General features: G+C 43.5%; 1 protein-coding gene across 2 annotated transcripts; it reads right to left on the bottom strand.

The window, feature by feature from the left end:
- Nucleotides 1–110: 110 nt before the first annotated feature.
- Nucleotides 111–26,433, bottom strand: acbd6 (acyl-CoA binding domain containing 6). Of its 2 annotated transcripts, XM_029001703.1 has the most exons (8): nucleotides 26,018–26,433; nucleotides 25,593–25,657; nucleotides 25,415–25,511; nucleotides 16,013–16,095; nucleotides 14,020–14,125; nucleotides 11,455–11,544; nucleotides 2,382–2,412; nucleotides 111–405 (listed from the first exon to the last, which is right to left on the bottom strand). In XM_029001703.1, the coding sequence occupies exons 1-8, from the start codon at nucleotides 26,285–26,287 to the stop codon at nucleotides 251–253; spliced, it is 897 nt and encodes a 298-aa protein (XP_028857536.1). In that variant the 5' UTR covers nucleotides 26,288–26,433; the 3' UTR covers nucleotides 111–250. The 2 variants fall into 2 exon arrangements, with proteins under 2 accessions (XP_028857536.1, XP_028857537.1); XM_029001704.1 differs by lacking the exon at nucleotides 2,382–2,412 and having other exon boundaries at nucleotides 170–405.

Genomic DNA, 26,433 nt, shown 5'->3' with positions numbered 1-26,433 from the left:
GGCGGTTGTTGGTTGGTTTGAGGAGATGTATTGGGAGGTTGTGTTGGATGCAGGGCGGTTGTTGGTTGGTTTGAGGAGATGTATTGGGAGGTTGTGTTGGATGCAGGGCGGTTGTTGGTTTAAGGAGATGTATTGGGAGGTTGTGTTGGATGCAGGGCGGTTGTTGGTTTGAGGAGATGTATTGGGAGGTTGTGTTGGATGCAGGGCGGTTGTTGGTTTGAGGAGATGTATTGGGAGTTGTGTTGGATCTTTAGCCTTTGGATGCAGAGTATTCACACAGCATCGATGATATGTCGCTGGACTCTGTTACTTCTTCGGGCAGAGAGCCCTCCTGGTCTTTGATGGAGGGGTCAGCTCCAGCCCGCAGAAGGAGTTCAACAATATCAGGAAACTCACAGGCTGAAGCTTCCAAATGGCCACAGGGTAAGACAGGAGAGAAAGAATGATATTAGTATGCAACACACCTAGTACCTAGTGTCTCAAAAGTGAGGGAACATGTTTCCCCTCCAGACATTTCATCATACTCAAAGATTATTAGTGTCAATAGAAATAAATAGTCTGTTGACCATGTGCCACCAGAGGACTAATGTCCTCCTTGGACTATATATGAATAATAAACAGTAAACGGTAGTAATTTGTAAATATAGTCATTTGTAAATTAGTAATTTTCCATCCTTGAGATGTCTTGAGGGTTTGACCTTTCACCCTTTGTTCTTAATGAATGCGTCAACACAAGGATGCAAAGGAGATGAAGAGAATAACAGTGATGAGGAACCCAGTGTTAAACCCCACGCCTCCACAAGCTCAGAAGATGATGCCTTGCAGTCCGCTGCTCACCTTCCATCCTGAATCCAAGTCCCACTAAAAGGGTCCCCTACGCTCTGGGGTGGCCAGGGGTTTCTTAACCCTGTTAGTGAGTCACAGTGCTGATGCACACGGAGCTCTGAGTGCTTTTCTACACCCAAGTCGAGCGCTTTGTCCTCATTAAGGAATAAATAAATAAATGAAGGAAGGAAGGCAGGCAGGAAGGGAAGAGAAACACACCTCCATCCACTCCTCCTTGATGGGCTGATGTCAGCAGAAAATACAGATTGACAACAGTGGCTTTTAACTCCCTGACTAGTGTGTGTGTGTGTGTGTGTGTGTGTGTGTGTGTGTGTGTGTGTGCTGGCTTGGGATGAGGCTGCATGAGATTTGGCTTCGATAAAGTGAAAGAAAACACAAAACACTTGTTTATGTCAGGTGGGTTCTTTTTGTTTTTTGGAAAATTGCGTTTTATTTCCCAGCATTCGTCAAAGCGGGGCCATAAACACTCTCCGTGCCCCCAGGAGAGCAGTTGAGCTGAAGAACAATTTATGGTGAGCCGTAAACCCCCCCATGAATCATGTGCCAAGCGGCGTGGCCCTGCGCAGGGAGAGCTGCAAATGAATTTTCATTCTCTGCTATTTGTCTCTTCGAGTTCATCGCTAATGTTTATGAGGCTTTTTCCATCACCAGCCCTCCTACTGCCCTGCCTGGAGAACACCACACCAGTGCCAGAGCAGGAGCAGGTGCCACACCCAGAACCCCGGGGCAGATGGGATAGCTGCACACTAAGGGTTTGGAGGTCACTGGGACCACCCATAGGGGTAGTCATGTGACTCAGAAGCACTGATGATTTCCTCAGGGAGCTGCAGTGATTATTACACAACACACGCCACCCACCCTAACACACACTTTTCTCATTTAAGACAGAGACGTAAGGATGGAAGAAGGGGAGGAATGAAAGAGACTGTGATGGATGGACAATAGCTGAGAGACAGACAGACAGACAGACAGACGGACGGACGGAGAAAGGAAAGCTGCTCCAGTTCTAGGACTGGGTGATATGGATTAAAAATATATCACGATGTAAACATTCTATAATAAAAAAATGATTCAAGTTGAAGTATTATTATAGAGTCAGTTGTTAAGGCGCCATTACTGCTTCACTGCTTGCATGATTCGATTCAGATTCCTAATGCCTTGATTATTGATGCATCCCATCAATTTTTCTACATTACTTCACATTAGACGTTTTTCTGGCATTCGTGACGTCAGGTGACCGGTTTTCAAAGCGTCTACAAGCCTCCAGCACCAGCGTTCAGTCCGCATGTAAGGATGGAGTCAAAAAAACGTGCTGAATGCCAGTGCATGCCAATTGAGCGAAGAAACTGTGTGAACGAGGCCAAACTCCTACCCGGAGTACACCCGGCGCTGTACTCAGATCAGGCCGAAACAGCATTACGATATAATCGATTGTGTTCCCCTCGGCCTCCACACACAGTCATCCACGTCTGCATCATTTCTGAGCATAATTTACTGCTTGTAATAATAGTCCTAATATGAGTCCGTATTCTTACCATAATGCAGCGCCGTCTGGCCCTCATCATCCTGAAAGGCAAAACCGGAGATAAAGTTTTTAAAAGCAGAGACATTTGTAATCTTTTGGAAAGTGGTTTCGAGCTTGAGCACAGGGGGTCTGGGGTGTCTATCATCAGCAGATAAATGTACCATTTCTGGCTCTTGATGAAGCTCACTAAATTGTGCTTTAATCAGAAAGATGCTGTAAAAATTGAACCTTGGCCACCTCTTGAATCCGCAGGTCGTATTTTTGCAGCCAATCATATCCGCAGGAACAATGAAAGAAAAGATGTGTCCAGTTCCAGCAGTTAAGGACAATTAAGCGTAAAGATTAAATATCGACTTTCTTATGAAAGGAGGATGATCAAACTCTTTGAACTAACACCCGGTAAGAAGTGGTTAAGGCACCATGGTGACCTGGAGAACACAACCTCCGTGCTCAACAGGCGGTAAAGGGGACGCAGTAGCAATGTCCAGCGCAGTAGCGAGACAAACCGTTTTAGTCGAGGGGGACACGATCAGCCCCAGATCAGATTCTGCCAAGCCATCTTGGTGGTGGAGGAGCAGGGGTCAGGGGGTGTAAACTGTGAGCTGCTCAGTGTATGAGACATACCATCACAGCTATATCTGCTCCTGGTGGCCAATCATGACAAATGGCCCTGGTGTCCACGTCCACAATTTGAAGACTTTTCTGCATACAAGGTAACTTTTTTACACCATGGGGACTAGAAATGAAGTGAAACCTTCTGTGGCCGTCCGCCACCTCTTATTTATCAGGACCTGGCCTCGTCTCCGGTCCCAGGCTTCCAGTAGCGAAGACAGCCATTAGTGTCAAGCACACGTGCCGTCAGCCAGGGGCTCTTAAACGATTCCAGAGCCAGAGCCATTATTCCCGGCATGAAATCCACAGCCGGGCCACTCAGGCAAGTCGCGAGCGAGATCCTATTGTTCGCCCAGAGGACAGGCACTCCGGGGACCGGCTGATTTAATTACTGAGCTAAATTCCCACTAGACGCACTGAATACTGATGCACAAGCTGCCCCACCCCCCAGTTTATGTGTATTTTTCTTGTGAATACCCCCCTCCAGACACACACGCTGTTGCCAGCATCCTAATGTTCCCACGTGTCATAAACCATGAACATAATACAGCAGACTTTGTATTCACCAGAACCACCTGTATATTCCTCAACAGCCGCATTATCCGCAAAAAAACAGGAAAAGAGTCTGTGTCTGTGTGTGTGTGTGTGTGTGTTGGGGATTGACTGATGGACTCTCTCTCTCTCTTACATACACACAAAAAAGAGAACAGAATAAGGGCAGATGTTTATTACAACGGCAGGGAATGGGGTCTTGATGCACATAAATACATACCGAAATAATTAAACTGTAAGGGGTTTAGTCGCCATAATCTGCTTTCACTAATCTGGAGCACCAGTCTGGACCGGCTGAAGCTAGTGTTTAGTGTGCGCACACACACCACACCACACACACACACACACCACACACACACACACACACACAGCACTGAAGAATCTACATGGGTTATAAGACACTCAACACACCAATGCTATATTCCGGCTTCTCTCATTGAAACTAAATGATACGTTGCATACAAAACAACATGTTCTAATAGAAATGCATGAGGTCCTCAGCTCCTCTGTGGAACCTTGTTGGCATATGTAGCCGAGGAAGTGGATTTTCTTGCTTTGTGGAAGTAAAAATGTTTCATTTTCATATTTGCTTTTTTTTTTACTGAGGGACATCAAGAAGATGGTGATTTAAGGAAGACAGGGAGGCTGTAGAGACAGCACAGAATAAACTGCGACTCCATCAATATCCCAATCAGTTCATCCATTCATCTGGAGCAGAAAAGACCCAGAGGCAGCCCACAATCTGATTACCTCCAGAGTGGAGTGGAGGAATGCAGAGAGGAGGAATACAAGCCAGAGAAAGAGAAGAAGAAAAACCTCGCAGCAGCAGCAGCCGCATTACCATGTTATGCAGACAAAAGAAGAGCGGCTCGGTAAAGAAGGTTTCCATGCCATCAGTCACGTCAGCAGCCGCAGGACGGGCCAACTCCACAGTATATAGTGGCTGCACAGAAAGCCACTGTGGAATTTTTTATCCTTTAACACCATTCTGTAGCAGCTAAACCCCGCCCCCAAACTCCATCTCTCCTCCACCCTGTCCCCTGACAGACACATTAAACAAGTGGGGAAAATGGACATCCAATTATGATTTATGATCAATGCATGTGGGGGAGAGAGGAGGCAGGCCTATCGGAACTGTGAAGAGCCAATCAATAGGCAGCCCCAACATTCATATGCAGATAAGATTAAGATAACCGTACACCATTAATCAGAGAGCTGGGGGGATGGAGGGACGAGTCGCGGTGACCAGCGTATGGACTTCTCCGGCGAGATGATCCGCCGTGGTGTGTTTAAGCGCGTTGTGTGCTGGTGCCACTGCTGCAGCTCCATGTTAAAAGGATCAGGAGGCAGGGGCAGATCTAATTGAATCCAGTCCACCTTTGCGCCTCTCCAGCGGTAACCTTGCCAATCTGCGTGTGAGAGGCAGCGTGGGGGCACAAATTAGTGCTTTCTGCAGCGTCCTTGAGCCCAACCTCACCCCCAGCCGCTGGTTAGCTTCTACAATCCGCTTTTACCCTCACCAACAAAACTCTGGACAGGAGGACGGGTCTCGCATCATCTATGTTCAACATCCAGCCTCCAAAACAATGTCACTAGGAGTTCTTCTGGTTCCTCCCACAGAAGAAATGTTGGTATGTCCCCAGAACACCCCAGTAAATTCAGCTTCTGTGTTGTATGGGCCATTTCTACAGGTACTCAGAATATGAGTCCATTGTGATGACTGACATCCTCATCCTGGACGGTTTTACGCCCCTCATGCATGTCTCCATTTTATACAATGACTGCAACAGTTGTAATATTCAGCGAGGACGGGGACTGTGTGTTTGTTCCGATTTCAGCCTCCACACCAGCCAGCGAAGCCTGTGTGACGTGAGGGTCAACAACACAACAGCAGCAAAGTACAGACTTCCTGTCCCCTTCTCCCCCCATTACAGCCAGGACTCCCCGGGGACATCTTACTGTCCATTAAACTCTTTAGAGCGCGGCTCAGCGTTGACCTGGCGGAGCCCAGAGTCAAGTGCTTCATCAGGGACGTTTAAAAAGAATTAAATAAAAATAAAGAAATGCACATGCGGGCGAGTGGGATATGAAAATCAATGGCAGGGGGGCTTGTGGGCAGCGCGGATCGTAAAGACTCCTGCAGGCAGCAGAAAACGATGCTTTATTCAGCGACTGCCTCCATAGCTGTGGACAGCTTTAGTGCTCCTCACAAATTATGTGTGAGGAAAGCAAGTGAGCCCAAACCCAGAGTTGGAGAGCAGTCAGCAGGGTGCAGGCTCTGGAGAAGGTTCCAGAACGAGGAACTGCTTGTCCACAGGTGGCCACCAACTGGTCTCTTTCCCAGACAAGAACTACAATTCTCTCCAATGTATGGAGCTTTCATTTCAAGCCCGAGCAGGATCTGGCTACTCAATGTTTGTACCCTGTGAGTTTGGGTGACTGCACTCTCATTCGCCCTGTACAGGGTTCAGGTAAAAAATTCAACATTCCACTGGTATTAATGAATGATATTATTAATAGTAATTAACTCTATTGTGCCTATTAAATTATTGTACAGTAAATTGATTTTTGTCTCCTCATTAGAGACCTATGTTAGGTCTCATTTTCCAGCCTGAGTAACTATTATCTAGGATTACGTAATAACAAAACCACAAAAACGAAACACTGGTGCAGCACACAATAGATCATCTATGATTCAAATTTATACTGGTCTATGCTAATATCAGTCCACCTGTTAATATCTCAAGTCACTTCTCACCGGTCCCCAACATCAGTACTGGTTGAGCAATGGGGTCAGTGACTGATAAAGTGACTGACAGGTACCATCTGTGCCAGGCAGAAGCTAGAGGAGAAATCTGGGAGACATTTGCCTCACTACATATACATCCAACACACACACACACACACTTGCTGTTATGACAGATTCAGCTGGGTATTTGTTATGACTGAGTAGACTGGGTCATTTGTTACGGGACTGCTGGGAAGGGGGAGGAAAAAGAACATCAGTGACGCCTCAGCAGAATTCCAACTAGCCAGTGTGTGAGGAAAGTTTTTTTAAACATCAAAAGTTCACGAATGCATAGTTTTGAGGTTTAAAAAAAAATACAAAAAGCTTAAAAATGTTTGCATTAATCACTTTGCATGTGGATAATTAAAGTATTAACCCACTTCACCATATGCAAGTATCCAGTTCTAAAGCGAACACAGTTCAAACACACCACCATACATGCCCCGCCTGATGGGGGTGCAGTGGCATGGCAGGAGATATGGTCACATCAATGCAAGTCATTATGACCAATATGGGTTTTGTAGGTGAAACTCCATTTATCTTATCTCCTATTTTTTTAGCTTGGCCTCAATCATACTAACAAAATGCAATAATACACAAACACATCTGAATGAATTTATACCTCAAGTACCTCAACCAATCAAGTCTAATTTTCTGACCTCCATGGAAGGTCTTCCATCACACCTCCTAAGTACCGTAATCCCCCCAAGCAGGTAGCCTCATAAAGGGCGCCCACCCGTCCCAACCGGAGTCCAGTGGACGGGCTGCCGTCTTCCAGCCTGATATTTATTACTATTGATCCACCTGGTCCCAGCCAGGGACTCCTGTTCTCCCGACTCCAGGCTCTGACCTCAATTAAGTTATGAATTTCAATCTGATAGACTCTGAGCGTGGTGGGCATGGCTGAGCTGAGCCCACCACCGGATTAATTAGAATTAGTGACACTGGGATTCACCCTCCGAGCCCCATGGATCATGTAGTTTAAAAAAAAGAAAGAAATGAGAAATAATGGTGGCAGGCCAACAGACAGCCACTGGGGAAGCAGACGTGTAAAACGTGTAAAAGACGTGTAAGTAACTTCACCAGATGTCTTAATCCTGAGATTTTCTTTCACACTGGATCAGTAGAGTTCCTGCCTGACTACACTTTCTCCAGAGAAGCAGAAACTTCTTCTGCAGGTGGGATCGGTGGGAGATCTGAAATGTTTAAAAAATTTAAACACTGCACAAACACAGTTCAGAAAGGGCTTTCAGTTCCGCAGTATGTGAAATATGAATATCCAGTAGTCGTGTTAAGGGCAACTGAATCTGTTTGATTTGATCATTCAAATTTGGGAAAAAAGCCACTGAACACTATATCAGCAATTTAGTGCGGATGTGTCAGCAGATTCACTGTTTAAATGACATTAAAACTTTACTCTCGACATATTTCCAGTACCTTCCTAAAATATTACAACTTTAATTTGAAATCATTTTTTCCTGGCCATTATTTTTATTCCTACAATGTTGTAAAATCTGTAGTTAAATCAATCAAATCACCCTGAATAAGTAACATTTTTATGCATGTTATCATTTGGCCAACATCCCTCAGGACTCCGGTGTCCAATCGCCTTGCTGTGCGGTGCTTTGGGGTGGAACTACTGCAGGACCCGCTGATCCCAGATTAAAAAAACTACACAAACACAATGCAGGTTATGGGGCTGATGGGAACGAGAAACAATCAGCTGATTAATGCTCATCATTTCTAGTGATGGCATTAGTGCCACCCAGTCCCTCACCCCCACAAAAATACTTTCTCCATGTTGTTTTTCAATCAACAAATGAAAAATTAATCACCTTCAACTTTATTTAACAGCAAGTGGGTGAGGTCAGGTCATACTGAGTACAGATACAGCAAATGCACAGCTCCCAAGCTTCATTTCCATATTAAATCATTCTCTGTATGAAATTAATAAGACATGGAAGAAGAAAAACGGAGAATCTTAGGGCAGAACAGAAATAAAACCATCTTAATCACTGCAAGTCATTTCAAATTAAGAATGAGTGAAATTAAATGAACAGAGCTGTGTTTTGATGAAAATCTGTTTCAGTACCAAGTTCATTCACTGGTGATGGATCGGGCCCTCGCACCACTACATATATCAGTGGCTAACAGCAAACACGGCAGTGGACGTTTTACACACTGGCTCCATTATGTGGGACTATATCTGACACTCGTCTAAAAAAAGTCAAAAAGTGGCCCCACGTTAAATCAAAAGAGAAAATTCTACTGGAAAAGTTGGAGCACTCGTTTGTGCTTTTGGCTCAACTGTTTAATCTAGATGTGTAAAAAAAACACGTATCTGTGAGTGGATAATCTCTAGAATCTGCTAGCATTATTATTTCTAAATATGGGGTGGTAGTAGCCTAGTGGTTAACACACTCTCCTATGAACCAGAAGACCCAGGTTCAAATCCCACTTACTACCATCGTGTCCCTGAGGAGGACACTTAACCCTGAGTGTCTCCAGGGGAGGACTGTACCTGTAACTACTGACTGTAAGTCGCTCTGGATAAATTCAGTAAATGTAAATATGATCTCAGAGGTAAAGAATACTGAGGTAAATATTAACCATTTCCAATTACAGGGTTACGTCAGGAAGGGCATCTGATGTAAAACTTTTGCCAAATCTTTGTGTGGACAGCCAGACCGCTTGGTCCACTGTGGCAACACTGAACGGGAGAAGCGTGAAGGAGGCAGCAATGGGATAAAGATTAGTATTCATGAATGAAATAAGTTTTTGATCCTTTTGCAAAACGTGCTTTAGTACTTGGTGGCAAATCACAGAGGTCAGACGTTTCTTGTATTTAGCCATATCACATCTCCTCTCAATAATGTCCATGCTCAGTGGTAAACTGTACATGTGCAGGTGGACCTTGTGGGCTGCAGGATTTCAGTCTTTCACGCCATAGAGTGTTATCTTGGTTTTTGAGATCATTGATAAGTTCCTCCCGAGTAATTCTAAGCGGGTTCCATACAGTTCTCCATGAGGTGAGATCTAACTCCATGAGGTGAGATCTTCCATGCAACCCCAGACTGAGGAAGATTGACAGTTTTTTTACTGACTGTTATCCACTTCTCACCCTGCTGCTTGGATTCCAGCCTAGGGTAGGTCCACAATCTCACCCTTGACATCCTTGGTAAGCTCTTTGGTCTTGGCCATGTTGCAGAGTTGGGGGATCTGGACAGATCGAGTGCTTCTATACAGGTAATGAGTTGAAAAATGTCAGCTCCTTACCTGTATAAAATACAACTGGGGTCTAGAAATCTCGCTGATTGATAGTGGATCAAATACTTATTTCTTTAATGAATGGCCAATAAATATATATAACTTTTATCTTATAAAAATATATCTTACTTTTTTGTGATTTTCTGCTGATTTACAAGAAAATTATCAGTCTCTAATTCAATGATTATTTGAACAGTCAGAGAGAGAACAATAATAAAACATAAATAATGCATTAAAAAAAATTCTTACTTTTTGAAATTAATTATTCTAAATAATTTATATTTAAAACTATTTCATTTAGGTCCCAAGCACCAGAGGTGGACGCTATGGCCTGCACCATACATGCAAAGCCGTTATTACTATTGCAAGGATTATTATTATTATTCTTAATCCTTTTCCCACAATCTTTATCTTTTTTCTTAGGTGCTTCCCATGCAGAAAATGTCCATTTTATTTTACTCTAAGGGCTAGAGGATCTGGGTGTGGCCAATTTACACATATCTTTTTTGGAGATTAAAAAAAGCTTTACAGAAATATTCAGACTAGCTTCTTATTCATATGAATTTGCACACCACCAACTGGTGTCAGAAAATCCACCGCTTTGAAGTATCTTATGTTCCTTTAGAGTTAGTTAGTTATTTTTGATACGATGAGTAGTTATAACTTAATTAGCTTACAGGGTGATTATTTATGTATGTATGTATTGTACATTCTACACACACACACACAACATTTTTCAGCTCAAGATAGCAAATTTACATCAGGTATTACTATATAATTTTTTACATTACAGACATTTTCTCACCTCCCATAATCTTATATAGAGCTTATTAAAATGACATCCCAATTAGACCAATATTACTAGTGAAGTGAAGTGATTGTCAGTCTCATACACAACGCAGCACATGGTGCACACCACGAAATGTGCGGTTTTCTGCTGATTTTGTACGTTTGCCCGCTTACAAGGAATGATCAGTCCCTAATTCCAGTGGTAGGATTATTTGAACAGTGAGAGATCGAATAATAAAAAAAAAACAAAAAAAAACAATGCAAGTTATCTTTTATCTTTTAAGATAGATTTGTTAACATAAAAAACAAGAACATAAATATATATTCATATATACCAATCCCAACAAACTATGATCTGATAAAATGACATTAATATGTGTAAAAACTTCAATCTCTTCAATATATCAATACTGGAAAGCAAGGTACCATCAGAAGATGAATTACAATTATTAGCAGTATTAAAAGTGTTATTAAATATTGTAGCTATGGGCCAAGCAGAAGCACCAAACTGACAGTTAATGCATAGGTGGTAATAACTGATTAATCCCATATTTTGAATTGATTTATTTCTTTCAACTAAAAAAAAAAAAAAAAAACACTGCAGCCCAAAACCATTTGCAAATGCTCAGATTATACGGGATGTATAATGCGAACAATTTGCCTGATTACTTCCAATTGATCTGCCTTTCCCTGGATCTGTTAAAACCTCCAGTCTCACAAATGCACACCGGTGTATTAATTTAGCAATGGCCCATTCCGTAGGCTTACGGACAAAGCCAAATCTGCCCTTAAATGAGCCGGGTTTAACCCAGTCCCTTAAACTACATCTACCTGCCTAAAGCCCATTAACTGGCATGGTGTGCACAGCTCTCATTTACATGACCATTTTGGGCTGTTTTGTATGCGTGTGGCTGATAATGTGGGGAAAAGAAGTATAAATTAGCCACAGTAGTTACATACATCTGGAAAATAAGTATGGTCCTTATTATGTGTACAATAGCAGACGTTTCTGCGGTTCGGCATAACTGTGCTCTATTAAAAACATCGGGGCATATTGGTGTTGATGGGTGTTCACCTGGCTGTTGATGTCTGCGTTGTTCTGTAGGAGGACAGACACCAGGTCCTTGTGTCCCCGATCACAGGCCCAGTGCAGCAAGGCCCGACCCTGAGAGGGCACACACAGAAACAGCGATAATGTACCCCAGAAACCCCTGCTCCTTAAACGAAGCAAAATCTCATGAATAAAGTAATACACAACACCCCGACCGGGGGTGTCACATGGGTGGTCCAGGAACTAATTGGCCTGTGGCAGGACGGCCTTTTACACTGACGGATGGGGCTGGGTGAACAAAAGCTGCTCAACCCTACAAGCAGCCCCTCCCCTGATCGTTCTTCTGCTCCTCAGCTTGTTAAAAGTCCTCCACGTTCTCAAACCCTCCCGGCCCACTTCATTTTTCAGCCTCGGCCAATTAGATAAAGCAAAGCTCGTAAGTTGTATTCCATTGCTTAAATCATATTGATTGCCATGGCTGCCTGTTAAAATTGATATTTATGAAGCAGCCCACAGGCTAATACCGCAATTGTTTTTATGGAGGGAGACCCTAACAGTTTGTCAAATTTTCATCAAATCTACTATAGCATATTCCTCTTCTTCTTTTAGTCATCCCGATGACATGCGCTTCTCCAGGTCTCCCCATCCCTGGCCCAAAGATTCATTTATTCCTGCCTGTCTGAGCAGAGTTTTTAATGCCACTCCATCACACATGGGGGCCCATTCTCCTGGGTTTACAGAAACTAGAGTAGAAAAATCTCCCATCAGCCCCTGCATCTGTGGGAGGGACGCCTGTCAGCTCGAGGCTCTAATTAACCTGCTAACGCGGTGCAGGGAAAAGGAGCGAGAGGACATGTCCTCTGTCCTGCTGCCACGGCGTAGCACATTATTTATTCATGTTTTTCTCACATGATCTTTCAAAAACAAGAAAAATGTTATTTCAATAACATTTTCAATCATTCAAATTAAACTGAATTCGTGTTTTAATGAACCTGTTTAATCAATCCGGATTAATCACGATGATTTCCTAAGATCCAACGCTCTGTGAACCGCATGAAGTATGGGACCATGTGCACTGAAATATTTTCATCTGATGCTTGGCTGAGACGCTGCCATGGTTGAGCCGCAGGCGTGTCTCCATTTGAAAATAATGTAAATGTCACCTGAATCGTCCCTAGAACTCCATCACTTACTCCACGCTGGCGAATAACGTTTAAATATAGTGACAAAGTGAACATGGTGGTCAGGCAAAATTCGAATTCCTAATTCAAATGTTAAAGAATCAATGCATGTCACACCGTGTAAAGACGTTCCTATGCTAACGTGGCTCTGTGGGGACTGGAGGTTATTACTACTAGATTTTTCCCTCTAGTCAGGTGTGTCAGTATTATAAAAAAGTGGGGTGTGCTGTGGTGCCATCAGCTGACAACTGTACATTACAGACGGACATGTGGTGGAGAGTGGGACTGCATTAAGGAAATAGTAAAAGTGTGTGAACCCTGGCCTTTGCTGAGTAAATGAGAGGACAGCGGAACTTTATTTGGGGTTAATCACAGTCCCTTTAATTGATGCTACGTGTGCTGCAATTAGATCAATAAAGCGCTGATTTAAACAGCTACTTCTCCTCACTTTTTCAGTAGAATTGTTCAGGTTACAGGTTAGCGGACATCTTTTTGTACACCTTTTCATACATGATTATTAGAAAGTTTTATTAAAGAGTGGATCTCTTTTTTGCAACCGCTTTCATTACAATGCACACAAATACGCATGTATTGATACACAGACAAATCTTCAAGCTATATCACTGTGAGGATATAATTAATCAAAGCTACATCAGCGCCCACAGGACCACGCCAGTTACAGGTGAACCAAAGCGTGTGCAGAAGGGATGTAAAATTTCACATTTTCATTTAACAGAGTGATAAAACAAGGAACATTTCTGTATTACTGTCAACCTTTCTCACAAGCTGGTGAATATGAAAGAGTGAAAGAGTGACGTGCATTGACCCATGCAGCTAGTCTGGAACAGTATGGTCTGTGGAGTGGAAATTCAGGAGTGCCCTCTACAGCTTAATGAGATGAACTGCACTGCTCTATTCTATTCTATTCTATTGTAATTTCATTTATACTTTTGTACAGGACTTTTGGTCCAGTGTGGCTGTATAAAGCACTCTACAAATAAAGCTGGATTGGAGTGGAAGACAAAGGTACCAGGACACCAAAGCCACCATCTGCCACCTACATGGTGGCTGCACCAACTGTTCACCCACTTTTGGTTCTAGAGCTGTGTGAGAGCAGGTCATTTGGCCACTGGGACAAATAAATGAATGGGATGTAAATTCTGGTCATTGAGGAAAGTATGCAAATACATGGAATTGTTGGAATAAAATGCCAGTCATTGATATTTCTATTTATTCATTTATCAGTTATCCAGTATTATTACAACCAGCTCGCCACTCACCACACTACAAAGTCAAGTTATGTCAGGTTTATTATTATGCAATACTGTCACTGAAATCAAATGTGAAACACTAATACAAAATATAATGGTTAGTGCACAAAACTGCTTAAACCACTACATAACCATACCTCTTCATCTTTTGTGTTGACATCCACCTTCTTGGACTCTATGGCCTTGGTGACATGCTCGATGTTGTTCTCTCTGCAGTAGTCAAAAATGTTCTTGTCTTCTTCCCTAAATAAGGAAGAGTGAATAAGCTCAGACAGTTTAGGTCAAGTCCACTGGGAAATCTTTCAATTTGACCCATCCTTCCGATAGAATGCTCTGGATCTTCATTAGGGCTTTTGTAAGGCTTTTATAGAGTGAAATGAATGGCGACTCTGTCCCAGACACCAACTTCTACTCCTCGACCCTGTTGCATTGTTAGTTCTTTTGATGATATTCTGTTCTGTAGTTGTAATTTAGTGTGTTGGGACGCCTCCTCCCCCACAGCCGTATGCTGACACGGGGCGCCCTGAGTCCCCATCTGTCTCCTGGAGCGAGGGATCAATGCAGGCCTCATTCGTCAGGACGCCGCCCGCCCACCCGCCCGCCACGGGGTCTTCTCACCCCTCCACGGCCCAGATTACAAATCCTGTACGATTAATGATCCCCCTGATAAATGACGTGACATCAGAAAAAACGCTAGGCATGCTGGGAAGGTCACTGGATACTCTGTCATTCCTGCCTCTGTCCAGCTCAGTGGGACTGTGTTTTTGTGTGTGAGCCTGTTGGACGGAGAGCGGACATTTTACACAGTATTGTAGGAATACCGCTCTTACACACTTGGGACAGTTTCTTAATCCTGTTAAGATAAAGCCTTCATTCATAAGAAATCATGGCTCGGAGCAGCAGTCACAGCTGCCATTCACTAGAAGCTTCTGGAGCACCAACATCACAGCCGACAGTAGAGGTGTGAACCTGCACTCCTCCTCTCGCAGTTTAATTACGATTATCAGTGCATGCCGTACATTTTCTACATGGTCACATGATACAAGCGATACGGTCTCGTACACCGGAGTGGACGCCTTCATTTTCTGCCATGAGCAGAAAAACTGTCCGCGCTCCGGGTAACAGTTGTATATACTGGTAGTTCCCCTTTAAATGCACACGTCTCTCCACATAAAGCAGGAACATGTAGTACGTGTAATGTCCTGCTGTGAGCATAATAAATAGAGAGCGTTAGGGAAACCCCAGCAGCGGCGTGAGATTCTCTTTCTTTCCGGCGGGCCTCCTTCCTCTGCATGCTTCCCCAGAGTTTCCTCCAGTAAACGTTACAACCTGAAACATTGTTCAGGCAATTGTGAAGCATTGCATTATACTTCATACATATCAGATATTTTAGTCCGTTTCCAGGAACAAATGAACTATGTCTGTGTAATAAGCCGAGACCATCCCTGCCACTGTGGCTCTGATGCTCATATGCACTCAGGACACAACTGAAACCATAAGAGTCATCATGAGTCAAACAAACACAAGGAATCTTCTGGAGTTCGGTGCAAAACCAGTGTTTAATATGGAAGCTAGATCCCCATTTCGGGTGGGGATGAAATTGGAATTCGGTGAAGCAGTCAGTGAAACAGTGAGACACAGCCGAAGAGGGCTGGAGAGCTTGAGGGCTGGAGAACGGGCGGGGCAGGAAGCGTGCAGCGCTAATTGCTTCTTTAGCTTTTGCCCCTGGAGGCCACGTGTTGCTGTGGGCGCCTGAAGGTCTTCGTCTCCAGGGGAACACACACTCGCAGCCTCCTGCACCACTACCCTGTTTAATTTCACCATGCTAGGGTGAATGTGTAATTAAAAGCCCCTCATCATTTTGGCTGGCCTCCTCATCACATGCATACTAATATCCCTCATTACAGGGAGGAGGGGATAAATTATCCAAAATAAACAGAAAATGTGGAAAGGGCTTCACTGCACCGTTCCCAATCAGAACCCAGCGCCCCGCATAATGTCTCTAAATGTCACAATTAACATAAATCAGCATTGCACACATCAGTGTCATTTGTAATTCCCCCCCCCCCAAAAAAAAAAAACTAGAAATAGGACGCCCACCCCCATGACTTCAACAGTTGGCATCATTACCTTATCATTTCTTCTTGATAGAGCGAGCTGACTGCTGCACCCCCAAATCCTGTCCTTCTATCTGCTCCCCTTCTGTCTGGTTGCTGCAGGGGACCAGAGCACAACACATTCAAACAAGGCTGCGGATTTTACATGTGAAAAACTTTTTAAAACACTTCCAGTCGAAAGTTTGGACGTCCCTACTGATAGTCCTGAAGACACAGGACTATGTAATACAAAACTCGCAAACAAAGCAAAAAGTTTTTGCTATGATGGCAGCGTTTTATGTCTTCTTGTCTTCTCTCCACCACCTTAAGTTGGTTTCCAACAGGTTTATCATTCACTTATTGTAATTGAGCATTTCATAAAGCAGCATTTGATGATGACAATAGTGACCAAAGCAGCCATGATGGTAAAAAAAAAAAACAGATTAATCAAACATACTTCACTTTGTCCTCATACAACAAATACTAAATATGGGATCTTCAAAAAAGGCTCCATCTCTGGGTTAGTTTTTATGCATAGTGGGAAGGTCTTGGTATCTTGGGATTTCAGCAGTTGAGATTCCACAGAAAGTAAAGAGAGACTTTCCCCTATTGGTCAGAAATAAAGGCTGATAAAAAGGAAACAGATCCAATGGAAGAACTGTACTATTCCACTGTAGAAATAACACTCATTCAACATCAACATCATGCGCTGCTGAATAGATGATCAGATGAAATACACCTCAATTTAAAGTGAGGAAAACTTCAAGTCCTTGACTTGCAGAGCAGAGTGCTCCATCTTTGTATCTGTCTCTTCTGGAAAGGTAGGAATCTAGATTTAGTTTTCTGTCTGTTTATAAGGTCAGTTGTAGGATTGTGTAGGATTAATAAACATGTGGTGAATATAAAAAGGTAGATTAAGTGCTGTGCAGTAATATCAAGTTTTGTGCTAGTTTCAGGTTCCCCTCGGGTGTGAATTAGGGGGCAGGGCTTAGTGGTTTATAGCGAAGGTCACTCTGCTACAGACACAGTCGGTATATCGGTAAGCAGCAGCCTTTTAATCCAAACCTTCTACCTTTCTCTTAATCTTCCATTTTCACCTTCTCCCGTTTACCACAATGCCACAATGTGTGTGAAGCATGAAACCTACACCTGCTGCTCTCTCTTCTGCCTATAGTTTCTCCCACACTTCTAGGAAAATTTTTTTCAGAATTGGTCCTTCACACATCTTAAAATTTCTTCTTTTGTGGTTCATGCTGTCTCAGTTTCTTCTCCAGTAAACATCCTTCTCATTATCATAGATCCCCCTCCAAGGGTCACTTGGAACCTTTATTGATGAATAGGACACCCCTTCAAGCTTCCCAGCAACCTTCCCCTTGACAAATTCCAATCGTCTTGCCTTCTTCCTTTTCTCCACTCTTTCTCCTTGGCCAACAGCAGCAGCTCTTCCACCCACAAAAGAGGGAATGTCCTGGATCTGTTCTTCAGTTGTCCCTCTCCACCTACCGACCTTTCTTCCACGCCACATCTCTGACCACCACTTTGTCCTTCACCCTCACTCTACCCATTGGATCCAAGACTAACCACCATCCATCACTCATTCAACATAACCTTCACTCTGTCTCACCTTCATCTGTCTCTTCCAGCACTCTTTCACATCTTTTAACCTCTGACTCATTCCCTTGGAAACAGCCACTAACACTCTTCTTACTTTCCTTTTCTATGGATCATCTCTGTCCTATTTCTTCCAAACCCCAAAAGGACTTCTCTCACTGCTCCCTGGCAATCTGAGATGTTGCAAAGCAGTTGAAGGGAACAAAGAGCAACGGAGAGGAAATATAAGAAATCAGTTTGACTCTGACCTGCTGCATTATCAGTAATTCCTACGCAACTTCTCCACTAACCTCACCTCTGCTAAATCAACTTTTTACAAAGCAAAACTGGAAACCTCTGTCCACAACCCTCAAAAACTCCACAACATATTCTCATGTCTACTGAACACTCCAACTCCCCCTGCTCTATCTTCCATAACTGCCACCGTTGATCCAGCAGACATCAACAACTACAGACCAGTGACTCTTCTCTCATTTCATTTGAAAGTCTTTGAGCGGAATGTCTACAATCAGCTATCATCTGTCTCAGAACAACCTCCTAGATACCAACCAGTCTAGCTTCAGAGCTGGTCATTCTTCAGACACAGCTCCTTTGGCTGTTTTGACTGTCTGTGGCCAGATCAGCAAAACTCTCATCTGTTCTTATTCTCCTCAACCTCTCTGCAGCATTTCATACAGTTAACCACAACACTCTCCTGTCCATCATAAAGAAAAATGGAATTTGTGGCTCAGCATTGCAATGTTTTGCAATTGCAATGGGGTGGTAGTAGCCTAGTGGGTAACACACTTGCCTATGAACCAGGAGACCCAGGTTCAAATCCCACTTACTACCATCGTGTCCCTGAGCAAGACACTTAACCCTAAATTGCTCCAGGGGGACTGTCCCTGTAACTACTGATTGTAAGTCGCTCTGGATGAGGGCGTCTGATAAATGCTGTTTTGCTCCATACCTTGATACAAGAGGTAATTTCCTCTATGCTGACAACACACAACTCATCTTTTCTTATCCTCCCTCAGATATACATGCCTCTTCCAAAATCTCTGCATGTCTAACTGACATCTCATCCTAAAACTCAAACCTACCAAAACCAAACTGATATTGATTTGAACAGATTCTTCACATCATCAGGATCTTGCCATCTAACAACTCATAGATCTCTCCTTCTACAATGGCACACAGCCTTGGAGAAACTACAGACAACCAACTCTCCTTCGCGACTCACATCACCAGTCTTTCACGCCCATGTAGATCCTTTCTCTACAATATCAGACGGATCCGCCCTTATCTGTCAACACAGGCCACCCAGATACTTGTTCAGTCCCTAGAAAATCTCACGACTGGACTACTGTAGCTCCCTCTGGTCTACCTCTACCATCCGGACTCTACAGCTAATAAAGAATGCAGCAACAACCTTCCTAGATTCTGCCACTGCTTTGATCCCTCCACTGGCTCCCAGTAGCTGCCCCACCTGCATCAGATTTAAAATACTGATCTTGGCCTACAAAGACAAACATGGAGTCAGAACAGCACAGCCGCTGAGCATTTTCTAACGGCAGCTGAAGTCTTCCCTTTTTAGAGAATACTTGATTTGTGCTACACTTGATTTATATATTTAGAATACTGTATTGTACAGTGTGGTCAAAAGGTTTGCTTCTGCTTCCATTATTATTATGAAAACATTTCCACTGCATTTCAGTCCTCCCACAAAAGGACCTGCTAAGATCATTTCAGTGATCCTCCCATTAACACAAGTGAGAGTGCAAGCACAAGGCTGGAGATCATTCTGTCATGCTGATTGAGTTAGAATAGCAGACTAAATGCTTTAAAAGGAGGGTGATTCTTTATTCTTCATTGTTCTTCCTCTGTTAACCACGGTTAGTGCATAAAAAGTGCTCAAAAGGGCTTGAATCCCAAATCATGGCTGCCCACTGCTCACCAACGGTGATGGGTTAAATGCAGAGGACACATTTTGTTGTATCACTGTGTGGTGTGCTGTGTTTCACAATGACAATACCTTTACCTTCACTTCAACCATGAAAGATCATCAAAAACTTCAATGAGAGAGGGTCAAGTGTTTAGCAAGCACCAGAACGTCTCCTAAAGATGATTCATCTGCCTGATCAGGGTGCCACCAGTGCAGAGCTTGCTCAGGAAAGGCAGCAGGCAGGTCTGAGTGCATCTGCACACTCAGTAAGACTTGTGGAGGATGGCCTGGTATAAAGAAGAGGTCTGGTGTCAAAGAAGCCTCTTATCTCCAAGAAAAACCCTGATGAAACTCTGATTAAACACCCTTTCCGAATGTTTGGGGCATCTGGAAAAATGATGGTCCAGAGAAGAAAAGGTGAGTGCCTCCATCAGTCCTGTCTGGTGCCAACAGTAAAGCATCCTGAGACCATTCATGTGTGGGGCTTCTTCTCATCCAAGGGAGTGGACTCACTCACAATTTTACCCCAGAACACAGCCATGAATAAATAATGCTACCAAAACATCCTCCAACAGCAACTTCTCCCAACCATCCAAGAACAGTTTGGTGAAGAACAATACTTTTTCCAGAATGATGGAGCACTGTGCCACAAGGGCAAAGTGAGAACTAAGTGGCTCAGGGAACAAAACACTAAAAAAGATTGGGTCCATGGCCAGGAAACTCCCCAGAACTTAATCCAATTGAGAACTTGTGGTCAATCCTCAAGAGGCATGGACAAACAAAAACCAACAAACTCCAAGCCCTGATCATGAAGGAATGGGTCGCCATCAGTCAGGATTTGGCCCAGAAGTTGATTGACAGCATGCCAGGGCGAATTGCAGAGGTCTTGAAAAAAGGACCAACACTGCAAATATTGACTCTTTGCCTAAACCTGATGTAATTGTCAATAAATCCCTTTGAAGCTTATGAAATGCTTGTAATTATAATTCAATACGCCGCAGAAACAACAGACAAAAAAGCAGCAAACTTTGTAAAAACCAATATTTGGGTCATTTGCAAAACTTGTATGTAAACCTTGTATGTAACACCTGTATGTAATAAATGGTATACTGTTTGTATGTTTTTAATATGATTAGGGCTTACAGCCCAACACCATGCAGCACATTTTGCATTTGCCAGAAAACACCAAGATTGGCAAATTCGCTACTGGCACTCTGAGCAGGTTCATACTGAGCACATGTGACAGATGTCTGGAGACGCCATGGAGAATGTTCTGCTGCCTGCAACATCCTCCAGCATGACCAGTTTGGTATTGGGTCAGTAATGGTGTGGGGTGGCATTTCTTTGGGCTCCAAGTACACGCCAGAGGTAGCCTGACTGCCATTAGGTACTGAGATGATCTTGAGACCATATGCTGGCATGGTTGGCCCTGGGTTCCTCCTAATGCAAGACAATACTAGACCCTCATATGGCTGAAGTGTCATACGTCAGCAGGTCCTGCAAGATGAAGGCATTGATGCTATGGGCTGCCCCGCCCGTTCCCCAGACCTGAATCCAATTGAGCACATCTGGAACACTTTAGGAGTGTTCCAGAGGAGGAGGAGAACTTTAGCCACCAATGCCACGTTGCACCACAGACTGTACAGGAGTTAATGGATGCTTTAGTCCAGGTCTGGGAGGAGATCCCTCAGGAGACCATCCACCACCTCATCAGGAGCATGTCCAGACGTTGTAGGGAGGTCATACAGGCAGGTGGAGGCCACACACACAATGAGTCTCATTTTGACTTGTTTTAATGACATTATATCAAAGTTGGATCAGCCTGTAGTGTGTTTTTCCACTTTAATTTTGAGTGACTTTGATGGGTCAGACTGGCAGATAGAAGCGATTCATGATATCGTGAATGTTCCCAAATTGTGACGATGACACAATTAATGAATAAATAATGTTTTTAGTTCCAGTTTTATAATTCATGTTATACTGAATATATTGATATTTAAATTTCCCATTTTAAATAATCCATGACACCCTTTATTACGTAACTGTTTGATAGTTATTCCATAGTTACTGAGTCAGAATGCTTAAAGTCCTGATATGTACGAGTCTTCATTTAATGGGTTTCTTTAATTGGGTTATTCCTCACGGGGCATGTTTGGTGTTTAAAAATAAAATACAGTGAAGTGATAGTCACATGTGATACACAGCAGCACAGCACACGGTGCACACAGTGAAATTTGTCTTGCACATTCACACAAAGCGTGAGTCTGTCTGAGGTTGCAGTGTCCCAGTGGTGAGACATGGCTGAGTTACATGTCCTGCCCGTTTTCATGCTGCAATGGAAAGGTACCACTTCAATTTTCTATCAGGCAAAATTGAGTTTCTCTTCAGAAAAGGTCTCTGGCAGCTAAATGATGTGTGTGCACTTTCAGAGCATGCAATATATTATTTTCATTCAAATCTAAAATACAAGTTCTGCTGATGCACATTCTTTTATTCAGGCTGGTTGTACAATGTCAAAAAGGCGGGATCAGAGTGCCACGCCTCAGATACTTCTATGTGTCTTTTACCCGCATCAGCACACTACAAACTGAAAGGAGTGTGTCACCATGGGTAGGCAGCTCTCAGATGAGGAGCAGAGAGACATATTCTCAGCTTCAGGGCTCCTGCTGAAGGTTAGGGGAAACTTATCAAATTTCATGCATGAATGAAAGAGCTGATAATGGCTGATAAGGCTCGGTGAGTAGTTACTTGTTCCCCCTCCAGAACTCTTGGAACCTCTGCTTAACTTATCTTGAGACTGCCCTCTTATTATATTTGGTTAAGGGACTCCACAACGAGACTAATCACTCTAGTGAGCATGATGTTCCTCCTGATGATCCCCCACACATCGAAATATTATTCAGCAGAACTCAAAAGCCAATCAAGATAAAGATCATGACTGCTGTACTTCCACTATAGTATAATTGTATTTGTTCATGTTAAACTCAAGTGGAATCTGGGTTCCTATAATCCATGAAATATGATCATAAAACTGGTCATTCACTGCCCCCTGATGGACAAGGTCATTATGGCGAGAACAAGCGAGGGTTCTGACCTACTAACTTATGGGTGGCCAATACAAACCGGAAAAGGTTACTCCAATTACTCTTCACATGACTTAATTGAGAGGAGTGAATATTAGAAAGTTTAAATAACATTTACATTTATAACATTAATTTATTGGATGTGGCTATATATACACACACAGTGGATAGAGAAAGTATTCAGACCCCCTTAAATTGATTTTTTTCCTCATTAATGTACACACGATATGCAGTGAAATGCTTTTGCAACTGATATAGACCTCATATTCATGTGAACCAATATGCAAATATTGCAAACAACCAAATATTACACTTTTATGTTTTTAAACATAAAATATGTGTAACAGGTTGGGAAGGTGTGCAAATGTGGTAAGTGAAAGTAAAGTGAAATTGGTCCAGGATATCCCTGTACTTGGCCACATTCATCTTTCTCTCGATTGCAACCAGTCGTCCTGTCCCTGCAGTGGCAAAACAGTATTGTGACAGTATTGGACAGGTGGTGAGCAGTTCCTGGTTTTCTCCACACGTACCGCTTAGAATTCAGGCCAAAAAGGTCTATCTTGGTCTTATTTCTCATTTTAACATACTCCATGTTGGCTTTCATGTGTCTTGCACTGAGGAGCGGCTTCCGTTGGGCCACTCGGCCATAAAGTCCTGATTGGTGAAGGGCTGCAGTGATTGTTGACTTTCTACAACTTTCTCCCATCTCCTGATTGCATCTATGGAGCTCAGCCAGCTTCTTTACCTCTCTCACCAAGGTTCTTCTTCCCTGATAGCTTAGTTTGGCCAGACAGCCAGCTCTAGGAAGGGTTCTGGTTGTCCCAAACATCATCCATCTAAGGATTATGGAGGCCACTGTGCATTTAGCAACCTTAAGTGCAGCAGAATGTTTTTGTAACCATGGCCAGATCTGCGCTTTGCCACAATTCTGTCTCTGAGCTCTTCAGGCAGTTCCTTTGACCTCATGATTCTGATTTGCTCTGACCTGCATTGTGAGCTTTAAGGTCTTGTATAGACAGGGGTGTGGCTTCCCTACTCAAGTCCAGTCAGGTGTAGAACCATCTCAAGCATGATCAGAAGAAATGGACAGAACCTGAGTTAAATATACGAGTGTCACAGCAAAGGGTCTGAATATTTCAGTTTTTCTTTGTTAATAAATCTGCAACAATTCTGTCAATATGTGGTGCTATGTGTACAATGAGGATTCTAGCAAATTCCTGTAATTTATCAAAGAATGAAAAATTTAAGGGGGTCCGTACCCACTGTGTGTGTGTGTGTGTGTGTGTATATATATATAACACACACACGTCATATATATACACACAGGGGGGCAAAAGATTATTTGGCAGCCACTGATTGTCCTACTTAAAAAGAAGAGAGAGGTTCTGTCATTTTCATCAGGTTCACTTCAACTGTGAAAAAATGAGTATTTGGTCAATAGCAAATACCTCAATAATTGTAACTTTTGTTGCCAATGACAGAGATCAAATGGGTCCTGTAGGTCTTCACCAGGTTTGCTTACACTGCTATTTTGGCCCATTCTTCCATGCAGATCTTCTCAGGAGCTGAGATGTTTTGGGGCTGTTACTGGGCACATATTTTCTACTGGATTGAGGTATGGAGCCTGGCTAGGCTATTCTAGAACCTTGTAATGCTTTTTACCTAGCCACTCCATTGTTGCCCGGGCAGTGTGATTGGAATCATAGTCATGCTGGAAGCGACACTTGAGATGAAACGCTGACGTAAAGAACTGAGGCTTCAGTCAGTGGCTTTCTACTTAAATGATACACCTTAAAACATGGCTTCGCCTGCAACGCCCCCTCATACGTGAGCCATGCTTCAGAGCTACTGCCTTTACACTATAAAGGGATACATATGGAATCGTGTAGAAAAAGTGCTTGAGACCCTCAGGTGTGTCGTGCAGAAGTAGGGTTGGTCTATTTGACTAGTGTTCTAATCCATATCAAGGCAACAACCACTCACCTCAGTATAACAGTCCATCTTTACTTTAAAACATGAACGTCAGTCAATCTGTACACTTTCAAGAATCGTATTCTCAAATGCAGCTGCAAAGGCCATCAAGCGCTATGATGAAAGTCTCCCAGGAAAATAAAACCAAGTGTTACCTCTGCTGTGGATGATAAGTTCATCAGAGTTGTCAGCCTCAGAAACAACACCTGGGCCAGTGGTGGCCTAGCTGGTGAGGAAGTGGACCCGTAAACGGAGGGTTGCCAAGGTGTCACTGAGATGCCACTGTCCCCTCACACTGATCTATGGCTGCCTGTCATGGCTGCCCACTGCTCACCAAGTGTGATGGTTAAAAGCAGAGGACACATTTCATTGTGTCACTGTGTGCTGTGCATCATAATTACTATCACTTCCCTTTCACATAAGGCACCTCAGGTCTCCTCAGCTGTCCACATTTGGATTTTGGTTGCTCCTGCCGCGTCTTTGATATTTGTAGAAAACGAGAGAGGACTTGAAGCAGTGGAGGTAGTAGCCTAGTGGGTAACACACTCTCCTATATACCAGAAGACCCAGGTTCAATCCCCACTTACTACAATAGTGTCCCTGAGCAGGACACTTAACCCTGAGTGTCTCCAGGGGGGACTGTCCCTGTAACTACTGATTGCAAGTCGCTCAGGATGTAAAATGTAAATGTATGAAAACACTTTTACATCATAATTCCATATGTGTTCCTTCACAGTTCGAATGTCTGACATAAAAACCGGAGTAATACTCTGTATTACTCACTGCTCTCTTTGAAATCGAAAGAAATGCTTTGTCACATGTGTCTCTGGAGGGTGGACACGTTTACCTTGAGGCTGGCGTCCGGATCCAGGGAGCAGACACATGCTGCATATTCCTGCATGGCCTGTTCAGCACTCATGTCCCCCAGCTGTTTCCATGCCTGCCTGATGAAGCAAATCGCAGAATTTCTCTATTTAAATAAAACGTACGCTCAAAATGGACAACCAATCTCTCCGAACACTTACCATTTCCTCTGACCTTCAAAATCAAAAAATCCAGGTTTGGCTGTATTGCACTTTCCAACTTTAACCTGTCCAACGAGATAAATACCTTGTATGAAAGGCAAATAGGCATTAAAACATCTCATGTACTACATTACAACTCATGAAAGGCCCTTAAAAGTACAATCAAGTCAAGTCAAGTCAAGTCAAGTCAACTTTATTGTCAATTCTGCCACATGTACAGGACATGCAGAGAATTGAAATTACGTTACTCTCTGACCCATAAGAATAACATTAAATACAAAAACAGTAACAGTAACGAATACAGAGAATAAATACAATTTAAAAAGAAAGGCACAATATACAATTTTAAAAACACCATGTACAATACAAATGGGATGAGTGTGTTAACAGAGGAAGACTGCACATGGACGACACGAGTTGGTCACCTGTTTATATCTGGCGTAAAGGTACAGAAGCTGCTCTCTGCTCGCTGTCGCCACCAGGTCGCGGAGGCGGTCGGCTGCGGACTCAAATTCAGCCTCCAGCTCATCTCCCTCCAGTCGATCTCCCGCAGCGGCGCAATCAAACTTCCCCAAGCCGAAATCGGAGTCGGAATCGGATCCTCCGCCGAGCGGCTCTCCGGTGTCGGGTCGCGCCGGGTCGGTGCCTGAGCCCGTGGCTGAATCGAGCGAGGAGGACGGGGACCGAGACGCCATGTTCAGCCTCAGCTGAATAAAGAGCCTGGACTACGCGCTTTTAAACCCAGCGGCTTTTCTTTATCACGCTGGCCTCTATGCATTTCAGTCGGAACTGTTTCCCTCGACTGTCCGTCATTAGTACGCTCCCATAACACGTCCGGACA

The sequence above is a fragment of the Denticeps clupeoides genome, chromosome 13 (assembly GCF_900700375.1).
Source record: "Denticeps clupeoides chromosome 13, fDenClu1.1, whole genome shotgun sequence".
NCBI lineage: Eukaryota > Metazoa > Chordata > Actinopteri > Clupeiformes > Denticipitidae > Denticeps > Denticeps clupeoides.
This window is presented reverse-complemented; position numbering and strand designations above follow the sequence as displayed.